This window comes from Talaromyces rugulosus, chromosome II, assembly GCF_013368755.1.
Source record: "Talaromyces rugulosus chromosome II, complete sequence".
In the NCBI taxonomy this organism is placed as follows: Eukaryota; Fungi; Ascomycota; class Eurotiomycetes; order Eurotiales; family Trichocomaceae; genus Talaromyces; species Talaromyces rugulosus.
The window spans coordinates 4099242-4111562 of record NC_049562.1 but is presented as its reverse complement, the minus strand read 5'-3'; the positions used below and the strand labels follow the sequence as shown (position 1 = coordinate 4111562).

At 47.2% G+C, this 12321-nt stretch overlaps 5 protein-coding genes across 5 annotated transcripts; 4 read left to right on the top strand and 1 right to left on the bottom strand.

Moving 5' to 3' along the window:
- Nucleotides 1-2964: 2964 nt before the first annotated feature.
- On the top strand, nucleotides 2965-3566 carry TRUGW13939_03882 (uncharacterized protein; the record flags this gene model as incomplete). The annotated part of the gene is made up of 2 exons (XM_035487060.1): nucleotides 2965-3168; nucleotides 3231-3566. 2 exons carry the CDS (start codon nucleotides 2965-2967, stop codon nucleotides 3564-3566), a joined length of 540 nt encoding a protein of 179 aa, XP_035342953.1.
- A 330-nt stretch (nucleotides 3567-3896) lies between these two features.
- Nucleotides 3897-4963, top strand: TRUGW13939_03881 (uncharacterized protein; the record flags this gene model as incomplete). The annotated part of the gene is made up of 5 exons (XM_035487059.1): nucleotides 3897-3903; nucleotides 3960-4022; nucleotides 4136-4230; nucleotides 4303-4515; nucleotides 4577-4963. 5 exons carry the CDS (start codon nucleotides 3897-3899, stop codon nucleotides 4961-4963), a joined length of 765 nt encoding a protein of 254 aa, XP_035342952.1.
- Nucleotides 4964-6234: 1271 nt separating this feature from the next.
- On the top strand, nucleotides 6235-6855 carry TRUGW13939_03880 (uncharacterized protein; the record flags this gene model as incomplete). The annotated part of the gene is made up of 3 exons (XM_035487058.1): nucleotides 6235-6434; nucleotides 6504-6666; nucleotides 6727-6855. 3 exons carry the CDS (start codon nucleotides 6235-6237, stop codon nucleotides 6853-6855), a joined length of 492 nt encoding a protein of 163 aa, XP_035342951.1.
- A 1970-nt stretch (nucleotides 6856-8825) lies between these two features.
- On the top strand, nucleotides 8826-10372 carry TRUGW13939_03879 (uncharacterized protein; the record flags this gene model as incomplete). The annotated part of the gene is made up of 7 exons (XM_035487057.1): nucleotides 8826-8864; nucleotides 8923-9023; nucleotides 9104-9387; nucleotides 9450-9499; nucleotides 9553-9613; nucleotides 9663-9746; nucleotides 9798-10372. 7 exons carry the CDS (start codon nucleotides 8826-8828, stop codon nucleotides 10370-10372), a joined length of 1194 nt encoding a protein of 397 aa, XP_035342950.1.
- A 231-nt stretch (nucleotides 10373-10603) lies between these two features.
- On the bottom strand, nucleotides 10604-11173 carry TRUGW13939_03878 (uncharacterized protein; the record flags this gene model as incomplete). The annotated part of the gene is made up of 3 exons (XM_035487056.1): nucleotides 10604-10693; nucleotides 10747-11027; nucleotides 11080-11173. 3 exons carry the CDS (start codon nucleotides 11171-11173, stop codon nucleotides 10604-10606), a joined length of 465 nt encoding a protein of 154 aa, XP_035342949.1.
- Between the last annotated feature and the right edge of the window lie 1148 nt (nucleotides 11174-12321).

Genomic DNA, 12321 nt, shown 5'->3' with positions numbered 1-12321 from the left:
TGCAGCTCGTCCGAGATTGGGCTTTGGCTGAGTTTTCTCAGCTTTCCAGTCGGTATGAGTCCCTCCCAATCGTTTTCATCTACTAGAATATGAAACTTTCCTCGAAAGCAGCTGACATCATTGTCTTTGGTAGCGGAGTCCATATTGAACTAAGGTCGAGGTGTAGAGGTCAGCTAACGCTCCGTATCCCTTAGTAGCCGAGCTACACCGAGAACCTGCCATGGTTCCAATTTTGTGTTGTGTCTCATGTACTTGCGGTGTGTGCAGACCACGCTATCCGAGTCAAGTTTTCTTTGGTGACATACAAAAAACTCATGCACTTCTCCCAGTCTTTTTTTGGTCACAGTATTCGATGATGTAGCTTCAAGTCTTTTGGAGGTACCTGACGTAGGCTTGTATAGTGCATTTAGTACCAGTTAAAGAAACGAATCATGATGATTTCAACCCACTGGCCATTGAGATCAGGCAGGGGGGTTCCATCAGTGGATGACGACGAGTATGTGCAGATAATCCGTTCGTCCGGCGCGTCATCCTCACAGCCATTTGCTGTCGACGTGCAGATGTTCTGTATCTTGGCCAAGATTCATCACGAGCTTCGTATTACATTTAGCGAAAGCATCCTCACAAAGGAAATCAATGCCGTTATCTGACAAAGTTGTCCCCATCTGGAGGTTCAATAACGTATTTCGCCCAAAAAAAAACCGATCAAAGCCCTCTCTATCTGGTTCGTTATGTGTTGGAGGGCGATATCAGCTCTTGTGGGTTTAGAGGAAAACCCCGCAAACTGAGTATCACAAATCTCAAACACGGTATCTTCGATAGTGATGTCTGGAAAAAGAGCCCCGAATGAGTGGCTGATCGGTGGATAATGGTGCGTTTTGATCGGGACCATGGATCTTGTGCTGGGAGTCTTTAACCACCCGACTAATTCTGCTGCTTGACGACGGAATACCTCAACAGATCCAACAGCTTTCTTCCTAATCCAAGGACGTCTCGCCAGACAAGTACGTAGGGGATTTCACTGGTTCGGCGTCATAGGCACCGGAGGTGTCGACATCTTCACTGTCATCAACTAAATTGTTCAGCCTATCGTCACCCTCATGTTCTTCCCCATCGCCTCCGGGCTCTCAAAGAACAGAGAGCGGATATCTGATATCTTAGCAGGCCTGGTAACGCGGCTGAATTATAGATATCTGAACGACGTCAGGTTCCACTTCAATTGCTCCCTCGACCTGGTTGATGTTGTGAACAAAACACCGTCCATTTTTGTGGCAAGGCTCCCCTCTTCAAAGGTAGCCATGTAGCTTTGTCTCGATCCCTCGCTTTCAATATGTACCCGTCAAGCTGTTCTAGGGGCTTGGTGCATGCATTGTGTACGTGAGAGACACCTTGGATTGGGTGGCGTTTGCCAAATGGCCCAGTAGATTCAGAAGAAGCACGTGGCAGACGTTCACTATAGCTTCGTCTATAGTGTCTGCAAAGGCATTCTCGTCTGTTTACATGGCATTGCAGCCTTCAGCCATCCCTTCCTGATATTCTCTTGGCACACTTTTATCATCGTCCCAGCCCCGTCTTTTTGGGAAGTGTCGGTGATCGCTTTCTGATTCAAGTACTTTGTAGGAGTACCCCCGAAACCTCTTTTCATATTCTAGATGCTTTGGAAAGTAGGCTCGCAAGAGAGTGCATTGGAATTTCGAATTGGGAATGAAACCATTCACCGCCTCTAAAAAAAGTATCAGAGCCGTATTAACGACGTTTTTTGTCTGGCGCTTCTTTTCCGTCCTCCTGACGTGAGTCTATTAGTCTTTACTCGGCATATAAATCTCGAAAAGCTTACTTTTAGAGGAGTCAAGTAGATATCTGCGTTTCATTTTCTCTTCGACCTTCAAAAGCAGAGTTGCCAAAACCGAGGTACGTGCGCGACTATGATGCTCTAGTTTGCACATCGCGAGACCGAGAAACTGGAGAGAGCGTCTGAAATACGCACTTCGTTGTAGCTTGAAAACTTGTATAAAGGATCTAGCCCAATATAGGCTTCTTTTGTTGAGACAGTCGAGTTTTCCCAGATCCAAAATAAAGTGCCAAATACCGCCGGGCCTCTGATGATGCAGCGACAATTTTTCTGATCCGGACTGAAAATCTTGGATATCATTGACCCCTTTTCGCAGGGTTACTCTATCGAATAGGACCCTTTTTTGGTGCTCCAGGCAGAAAAGGTTGTTAAAGTGTGGTAGAGGGAAGCGGAATGGAAAATAAAAGAAAGGAAAGGAGGTTCCGTGGTTCTTGTGTGCGCTTGACGACCGCCAGTGACCGCCTTGATTAGCGAGTTGATTCTCTTTGTCTTCCGTTTTCTGCCTAAACTCATCATGAATTTTCTCAAGTATTGGGTGTTAGGTTGGTCTAGATAAGAAGAGTGGAATGAAAAAACGCAGCAGGCTAGAGAGCACGCGTCGAAAAACATCAAAAAGTTATATCGAGATGTTTGGAAGATAACCTCACCTTTCCTGGAGAGTCAAGACATCACCACGCTTCCGCTTAAAGTCAGCTCCCTTGACACGATTGGCCAGAAAGGAGAGAGTTACAAGTCAGAGGATCAAGTATTTTTTGAACCGCTGTCTGAAGAAGCACTCGACAGTTTCCCTATTGTAGGTGACGACCTTGACCGCTTAGAAGGATACGAAGATGTTTTCGAACCTCGGGAAAACGAGTCTCTAGTGGAGGCAGCGGACGGTATTTGCCTTGAACTTGCATGGCAAGCGACTACTGCCATCAGAGATGGCATTCCAGAAGTCGATGGGTCCAAGCAGTCTCTTGGTCTTTATCAAGGATGGCGATTTCAAGAGTAGGGCTATTTTAACCCCCCCCTTTTCCAAGAATTAGAAAAACGCTGACTTTTCAATTTTCTATTAAAGAGGTTTCAAGAAGTATAGAATGGATATATCCTATTCTGCCACTTTATTCGACATGGAGTCCATCGGCCCCGAACTCTGGTTCGGTGGCTATTTTGAAAGAAGAGACTTTATCAAAGACAAGCCACATATTATGATTTGTCTAAAGCATGAGGTGGCTCACGACGAAAGGCTTTTCAGGGCAGAGGTTCTTGCGATCCTGGCTGCTATCCAGAGCCGCATGTCGTGTCCCGAGTTCGAAGAGAATATTATTTTCCCGGTATGTCATCGAGCTTTGCTATTGGAGGACTTGTTTACTAATTAACCTACCACTTCCTTTAGGTGATGGTATTTTCTTTCATGGGCTATTATGCAAGGATCATCCAGGCCTATCACAATGGCGACAAACTCATAATCCACAAGAGTCGCGCGTTTGAATTCCGTGATGCCGAGACAGCTCCAACTGCTTTGTTTGTGCGATACATGAGTAGCACACCAGTGGGAGGCAAGACTCTCCTGCCCCGTCTTCGACCCGCCAAATCAAGCCTTTCTATGACTATCAGATCCATTACGCGAGACCTTAGAAGAGCGAAGATTCCAGAGGATTTTAGATCTCCAAAAGACCCACGGGAAAAAAAGAAATCGGTTGGGCCTGATGCCGATGAGCCAGAAGTCTAGATTGCTTCAATCCAGAAAGGATCCTGTATTAGCTATTAGTACAACACTAAACAGAATGCTATGATTTTTAGAAAAAGAAGTTTTTAAGTGCAAGTAAATAGACACAGAAAGGCGGTGAGCGGGTCTCCGGCAGAACGAGCTGGAGCTAGCGTCTCCAGCTCAGGCAGCTTCTGGAACGCGTAACCACGCTCGACGTGACCTCATTCTCTCTCTTCTGCTCCTACCTTGTCGTTCTTGGAATCTTTATCTCGAAAATTGTGTAGAATTTATTTGCAACCCACACTATCTCGAAAATACTCTAGGAAGACCCGGTCATTCTAGGTGGTCATCATGTCGGGTTCGTATCCAGGTGCATCTCGATCATCGGCAGATCTGACCTTTTTATCGGAACAGGAAGCGCAGGCTACGATAGACATATTACGATTTTCTCTGACCAGGGACGTCTGTACCAAGTCGGTGAGTGATATCCCCTGTTCTTGTTTCTATTCGGCGAGCTCGAGCTCTGGGAGTGACTCCGGGATGACGCTCCGCCGCAGAAGGAACAAACCGAGCTAACAATTGATGTACAGAATATGCGTTCAAGGCCATTACAGCAGCAAACATAACGTCAGTTGCCGTCCGCGGTAAAGACTGTGCTGTTGTTCTATCACAAAAGAAGGTTCCCGTACGTGATACTCCTGTGCAGAGAGGCTCCACCAACAACGTCACCGGCTAACCCTTTTTATCTACAATCTAGGACAAGCTCATCGACCCGTCGTCGGTCTCGCACGTGTTCAAAATCTCGCCGTCGGTCGGCAGCGTCATGACCGGGTCTATTGCGGATGCTCGGGCTTGCGTGGACCGTGCCCGTGGAGAGGCGGCCGAGTTCAGGTACAAATATGGATATGAGATGCCCTGCGATGTGCTGGCGAAGCGGCTCTCCAATATCAACCAAGTCTATACGCAACGGGTATGGTGGTTTCCTTTTGAAGAATATCGATTGTTGTTGGCTGACGGGTTTCGGGATATAGGCATACATGCGTCCTCTGGGAGTTGACATTATCGTGATTTCGGTGGATGAAGAGCGCGGACCGCAATTGATGAAGTGCGACCCGGCCGGGTATTACGCGGGCTACAAGGCTACTGCGTCCGGGCCCAAGCAGCAGGAAGCCATCAACTACCTGGAAAAGAAGCTCAAGAACAAGGACTACGCCGAGGGCAACTGGGAGGAAGTGGTTGAGCTGGGCATCACGGCCCTGAGCAACGTGCTCAGCGTCGACTTCAAGAAGAACGAGATCGAGGTCGGAGTGGTTGGCGGGCCGCGCGCAGATGGCCAGGAGGGAACAGATGGCCGATTCCGTGCCTTGACCGAGGATGAGATCGATGACCGGCTGCAGGCGATCAGCGAGAAGGATTAAGTTTTTTTTTCTTTTCTCTTTCTCTTCCCCCTTTAGGCGGCATAGACCGGGTGCAGAAGCAGCATGTCATGTTGAATAGTAACGAATCAACTGTATCAGTCAATTGGCAAGATTTCAATATGTTTCATCTGCGTTTCCGGAGAATCTCGCATCTTGCAATTTGCATATTTGCTAGACCCGATTGGACTGCCGGATCGAGCGTTCAGGTGCGCCTTGACAGCACTGGAGGACAAACCATGGTGTTTTCGTATCGGCGTGACTAAGCGCTCTTAAATTCGCTCGCAATAAATAAACCAAGTTGGCATGATTGTCCATGGGTAGATAGCGTGCATTTGCCACATCGCGCGTCAGCCACAGAAATAGGCGACGGTGGAGCGGCGATTGCGGCTTGGGAGGGGGGTAAGTTCAGCTTGTTGCCGTCCTGCGGGAGAGAAAAACGAGTCTTACTGACGGAGTAGCTCGTTGTCGCCTGCTATTTGGCCATGGGCGTTTAAGCAGCATTTTGCCAGTGGGGACTTTTGCACAGAGCGTATCCACCACGGCCCCAACCGTCGTGCTGCTAAGCTGTATACTTCCGATATGGCTGGCTGACTCGCCGGCCCTGGGCTCCCTTTGCAGGCCCGCTTCCCAGCTTGCGTTGTTCGTTCGAAGGAAAGGAAAAAAGAAAGAAAAAAAATAGTACTAGTAGTATGGGGGAGGGAAAAAAAAAGAGGGCGGGGATTGGATTTAGATCATCGATCAGTCTTCGCTCGGTCGATCTGCTCGTAGCCCAAGGCCCGTTGCTATTGGCCGACCCGAGGACAGCCTCTTCTCTTCTTTTTTTTTTTTTTCTGTCCCTTTCTTTTCTGTCGATTGCAGCATCGATGGGAAATGCTTCTTCATCAATTGCTCGCTTGCATAAAAGGAACTCGGCGTCCGGTATGCTCGCCATGGAGAGACACGCCTAGAATGCTTCGTTCATTCAATTCTCTTCAATTCGCTTATTCATTCATTCATTCCTTTTTTTTTGCTGTTTCGTCGTTCAACCCCCTCGCTCATTCTTATTATTGTCGTCCGTGCTGCGTGGATGATCGGGGTTTTGCATACGAGGCTAACGTCAAGAGATGCTATTATGGCTGACGGCTGTGAGTTTATTTCTTTACTTTTTGGTCTCAATCATCATCACCGACAAACAAAACCACCTTCACACACAGTTGTCTGACTTGAGACTTCCTTGGTCGTCGTCATGCTGTATAGTAAACGATGCACGAGCTATGAGAGTTGCCGAACTAATGAATGACTACCGCACCCTGCAGCTTCACATCTCGCAGCAGACCACCGGCGTGTCGTCTGGAGATACCCAGCTGGATGGTTATCGCGTGCTCGCACAGGGTGTCGCTGCTGCTCAGCAGCTGCTTGCTGCTGGCTTTGTGAGCGCTCCGGTGCAGGGTAGTGGGAGTAGTGTTGAGATGCAAAAGACCCAGCTTCGACAGTGAGTTTCCCTTTTTTTTTTTTTGTTGCCTGCTGTTGTTGCTAGACTCCAGCTAAAGTTCCTCCCCAGGGTTATGCTTGATGCGAGCGTCCGTCGATTCCAAGCCCACAAGATCTATCTCCGTGTCGCCGCCGCCAAACGGTGGGTTATCCATCATAATGGGCTTTCACGAAACACCCAGGCAGACCAACGAGCCGCCCGTCTCCGAGAAATCACCCAGAGTCTACAAAGTGTATGTTCCAAAAAGTCATCGGGTTGTACATGTCCCCTGCTAAAGACAAGACTCTGGTAGGACCTGAACCGCATCACCGACCAGTCAACCTATTCTGATCTTCGAGAAGCCGACGTGAGGGCTGGGCTCTGGGTAGACGAGGACCCTCCGCTGGCAGCCATCTCACTCTGGATCAACACTCACCGCTGACCCGACCTTTTTTTTTTTCTCGACCGAGTTCGCGATATACACTTATACACCTACACCTATACACTATACATCTATACACCATTACCTGGCTGGTTTTTCTACCACGACGAGCGATTGATTGCCGGCATCAATCGCCCGAAACCGCCCGAGATTTCTCACGCGAAAACAGCACTACCGCCGAGCGAATGCGACGTGACACGGGCGGGGTGGAGTTTTTTGATTCCATATTATTGCCTTGACGGTAAAAAAAAAATGAAGCTCTTAAGCTTGAGCTTGAGCTTTTTTTTTTGGAGCTGGAGCAGTGTTACCAGGGCATGTTCCACGATACCCCATTCTTTTCTGTTATAGACTTGATCTTTTTGTTGTTGTTGTTGTTGATGATGTGGCATTGGTGAAAAAAAACACGTTTTTGCATACGAAGGAGTGATTGGCACAATGGGGTCTTGTTTTTTTTTTTCACTATTATTTGATTCGGGCGTTTCCTGATATCTCTCTCTCTGTTCGGCTCCTGTGCGGGATCGCAGGTTCAGCAGTAGCGCGGGCGCTGCTTAATGTCTTGTTTTTACATAATGGTCCTATAGATGTGAAGGAAAAAACATGCATAATTCAATTATCAATCAATTATCATCAGAAAAAAAATGTCTGCGGGGTTCTCTCCATTGTGTAGTGTCTCCACAGACTGTGGATTGTGGAATCTAGATAGCAGGGAGATAGATATCCGAGAACATGCAATTGGCCGACCCGACCAGAAACCCAAAGAAGCACTAGGAAGCGCGGTGGTGACGAATAGAATGCGGTCCGTGACTACCGAGGAATGTTCCGTTTCATTTTACTTTTGTAGCTGGTGTACCAAGCAATGGAAGTTTACTAGTTTCCCCTTGAGCAGCTGAAAAAAATATATTTTACATTAGGTTAGGTTAGGTTAGGGCTCGGTTTGGTGCCTGTGGATTCAGGCCCCCACAGTTTCTGCAGGAGACCGCCGGCCAACCAGCGCCCGCAGCAGGCATGTTTCCAGCAGTCTGGGTTTTGGGAATGGCCTTACTGCATTGATCAATTGGACGGATGGATGTAGCTACCACTAGTGAGCGGTAGTTAGTTGGTAGTTAGTAGTTAGTTACGTAGTAGTTAGTTGGGGAGTTATTGATACCGAGTAGAGGGGTATGCTTTTTTCAGCTGTGCATGGTCTTGCCCTAGTTATTATTTCCTTGCTTTATTGAATTTGTTTGAAGCCAATCGGAAAGCCGGGTGGCCTGCTGCACGATGAGGATGATCCCTTTGTTTTCAACTACTGCAGGATCCAGGCTAGCACCGATGTTATTTCGTAGTGACTACGTAGTAGTATGTACTAACTATGTAGTACTATGCATTTAAAGTTGGACCAACAATGTCTCTTGAATCAGGGAGCTTTGAACATGTCAAATGCACAAAAGTGGCTTAGCAAGGTGGCGAAACATCTCAACAACTGCAACGTGTTGGGACTCAATATTGGCATTTATTGCGGCTTTCGGACTTGCCGATGCAATAAATAATACAAATAATAATAAATAATGCAATAGTACGTAGTACGTAGTACTACTAGTAGTAAATAGTAGTAAATAATGTGTGATGTGTCAAGCCACATGCTCAGCCACAAGTCACACCGGCCTCTATTTATAGCCGGCCAATCGGTTCGCAGCTACCCCAAGATGTGGTGGCGCAGGCCATGCATGTTTCTCACCATTAACCCCTCATCGTCAACATCAGTTCTTATATTATTATTGACTTTTATGTGACTTTGAAACTGATTACTATCTATCTCCTAAATCAATTTGTTGATAACGCACACAGCTGTGGCGACAAGACGACGAAACACCAGCCCGCCTTTTTTCTCTCTCCTCATCTTCAGCGCTATTGCTGCAGCTCTCTTTTCCTACTACCACTACAGCTTCAACGACCGCACGCGTCCTGAAGCGACAATTGTTTCCGAAGACATGTCTGGATTCAAGTCTGTGGCGTATTTTGTCAATTGGGTATTTTCCTTCTCCATGCTTACTGTTACTGGTACTCTGACTAAATGTTTTGATATAGGCCATTTATGGACGCAACCACAACCCCCAGGATCTCCCTGCCGACAAACTGACTCATATCCTCTACTCGTTTGCCAATGTACGTCCAGAAAGTGGCGAAGTGTATGTCCTCCTTTTTTTTTTTTTTTTTGACTATTTCCCCTTTACAATCGATCATCAGCTGAACTCGGCCCCCGTTCTAGTTATCTCACAGACACCTGGTCCGACACAGACAAACACTACCCTTCCGATTCCTGGAACGACAGCGGCACAAATGTCTACGGCTGCATCAAGCAGCTCTACCTGCTGAAAAAGGAAAACCGGAAACTAAAAGTGCTCTTGTCAATTGGTGGATGGACCTACTCGGCCAACTTTGCGCAGCCGGCGAGCTCCGAGGCCGGTCGAGAGGCCTTTGCACAGTCTGCGACAAAGCTGGTGCTGGATTTGGGTCTGGATGGGATTGATATTGATTGGGAGTATCCACAGGGTGAGTTCTTACATATGTGTCCAGACATTGTATACATGTACACATAGTTGACTGTGGAGTAGATGATTCCCAGGCTCAGTCTTATGTGGCTCTGCTGCAAAAGTGTCGTGAGGTATGTTTTTATGTTAAGATTCCAAGCTCTGAGTATGTTTCTCACGTGAATAGACACTCGATGCAGCTGCCGGGCCAGACAGAAAGTTTCTTTTAACCATCGCCTGTCCAGCTGGTAAGAATAGAGAAGAACATTTTATCTAGAGATGCTAACGACTTTCCAGGCGCATCCAACTACCAAAAGCTTCGTCTCTCGGAGATGACCCCGTATCTTGACTTTTATAACCTCATGGGCTACGACTATGCCGGTTAGCATTCCAAACTACATATATTTGTTATAAACTAACTAGTTTTAAAAGGATCATGGGACCAAACCGCCGGCCACCAAGCCAACATCTTCCCCTCCAACAACACCCCCGCATCCACTCCCTTCTCAACCGTCGCCGCGCTCGACTACTACATCAAGACCAGCGGCGTCCCACCCTCGAAAATGGTTTTGGGTATGCCCCTCTACGGCCGCGCTTTCCAAAACACACAGGGTCCCGGAACTGGCTACAGCGGTGTCGGCGAAGGCAGCTGGGAGCAAGGTGTGTGGGACTATAAAGCGCTTCCGCTACCGGGAGCACAGGAAGAAATCGACTCGCAAATTGGCGCTTCGTGGTGTTTTGATTCTGGTAGTGGGACCATGGTCTCGTACGACAATGTGGCTGCGGGCGAGATCAAGGCGAACTTTATTCGTCATAATGGGCTCGGTGGGGGTATGTGGTGGGAGAGTAGTGGTGACAAGGGAGGGAAAGCAGCTGAAAAGGCAGATGGTAGTCTGATTGGCACGTTTGTTGATGGTGTGGGAGGTGTTGAGGCTTTGGATCAGTTGCCGAACAACCTCGAGTTTCCGGAGAGTAAGTTTGATAACTTGCGAGCGGGAATGCCATAAGTCTTTAGATATACTATATGACGTTTATGAAATATGAAAGTATTGTCACGAGCACTTGAGCATGAAGTCTTTATTTTTGATTGATGCCATAGTCTTTATATACTATATTACAACTATATTACTTTACGAAAATATAAAAGTATTGTCAAGAAGACTTGATTTTTTGGATTTGGTTTTTCTATCCACCACTCTACTTCATATCTCAATTCCCAATATCACTCATGGTAACATTTACTTGGACTCGTCGAAAACGTAGGTAAGGTGGCACTTTCCGCAGTACTGGCGGTTGTGCATGGCAGCCATGAAGACACCGGCACCGCACTAGAAAAATTAGCAGTCATTCAATGGTTTTAAAAAAGAATGTAAGAACATACCTCAGCGGACGGGCATTCACGACGCAGACGCTCAATCTTGCCATCGCCGTCAACCTTGTAGTACTTGAGCACAGCCAGCTTGGTCTTCTTGCGCTTGTGCTTGATCTTCTTTGGGGTGGTGTAGACCTTCTTCTTGCGCTTCTTACCACCACCACGCAGACGAAGCACCAAGTGAAGGGTCGACTCCTTTTGGATGTTGTAGTCCGAAAGGGTGCGGCCGTCCTCGAGCTGCTTGCCGGCGAAGATTAGGCGTTGTTGGTCGGGGGGAATTCCTTCCTTGTCTGTTGCCCAGTTAGATTTCTTTTCTTTCCCTTTTTTTTTGTGGCTGCATACCCTGGATCTTGGACTTGACATTGTCAATGGTATCGGACGATTCCACCTCAAGGGTGATCGTCTTACCCGTAAGGGTTTTGACGAAGATCTGCATCTTGACGAAGGCCTGGCTGGTTTGTCAGTTTCATTTGGAATTTTATAGATAGTGGCCATGAAAAGAAAATAATAAATTCTCTTATGGTAGTCTGATACAGCAGAACTATATAGTCTTGCTATAAGCAAACGGAAAGAAAAACTCACCTCGACAAGTTGTCTTCCTTAACCTTGCAGAGCAAATCGTAGTGGAATTTGAAGAAGCGGAGCAGCGACTTGTGATAAATTTGATTGTGTGGTCACGTGAGGAACTTTCGGATCGGATCTACCGCTTCCCCGCCAGTCACGTGACTTGTGCTGTATACACTATACAGTGTACACAGAGACTATGGTCGTGTACAGTATAATAGTACTACTACTATGCCTGCCTTTTATTTATTTGACTATATTTGGACAATAAATTAGACTAGAGTCTACTGTCATAGAACCACCGATAGGAGATTACACTAATCGATCCGATCGGGCGAGCTATTGATTGACGCCAGAAGAAAAACAGAAGATCAAACGAAACAAGGAGAAAAAAGATGCATGGGGCCAGGCTGCATCATGATCATGACAATTTACGTATTGAATAATGCCCGAATAAAGGGCGTCTTCACGGGTCAAATCCACCGAGTTTCCCAGGCTCAGCCCTGCCAAAAAAGGTGACATAAACAAGGGCATAGTTAATAATAATATTAGAAGAAATAATACTAATTAGAATTAATTGATCGGAGACGCAAGGACAATGCGCCCAATGGCCATTATTTATCACTTTAAGCAGATCCACTGGGCAGCCCTGTCTGGCCTTGCCGACCAGTTCGCCCGAGCCTTGTCGCCCCGGCAACGCGGCCCCGTTGTTGACGCACGTAGCTTCCCTCGGCCGGGCTACTTCCTCCACAATATATCTGAGGTATCAAGACTTTGATTGATCTCTGAATAGCCTCTCATCCAATCTCACTCTCTAACCACCTCTCTCTCTATCTTCTCACTGTTTTAAAGAAGCAAACTCACCGTCCTCGAGGAGTTCCCCCAGGACAAGACTAAGTTTCTAGCGGTTGTCGTTTTTGTTAAAACAAGATCGAAAGCTGACAAGATTATTGATTCCCTTAGGACGTACGAAGAAGGACAGCTCCCGAGTCCTGAAGTCGTCGGCGAACAAGTCGTCCA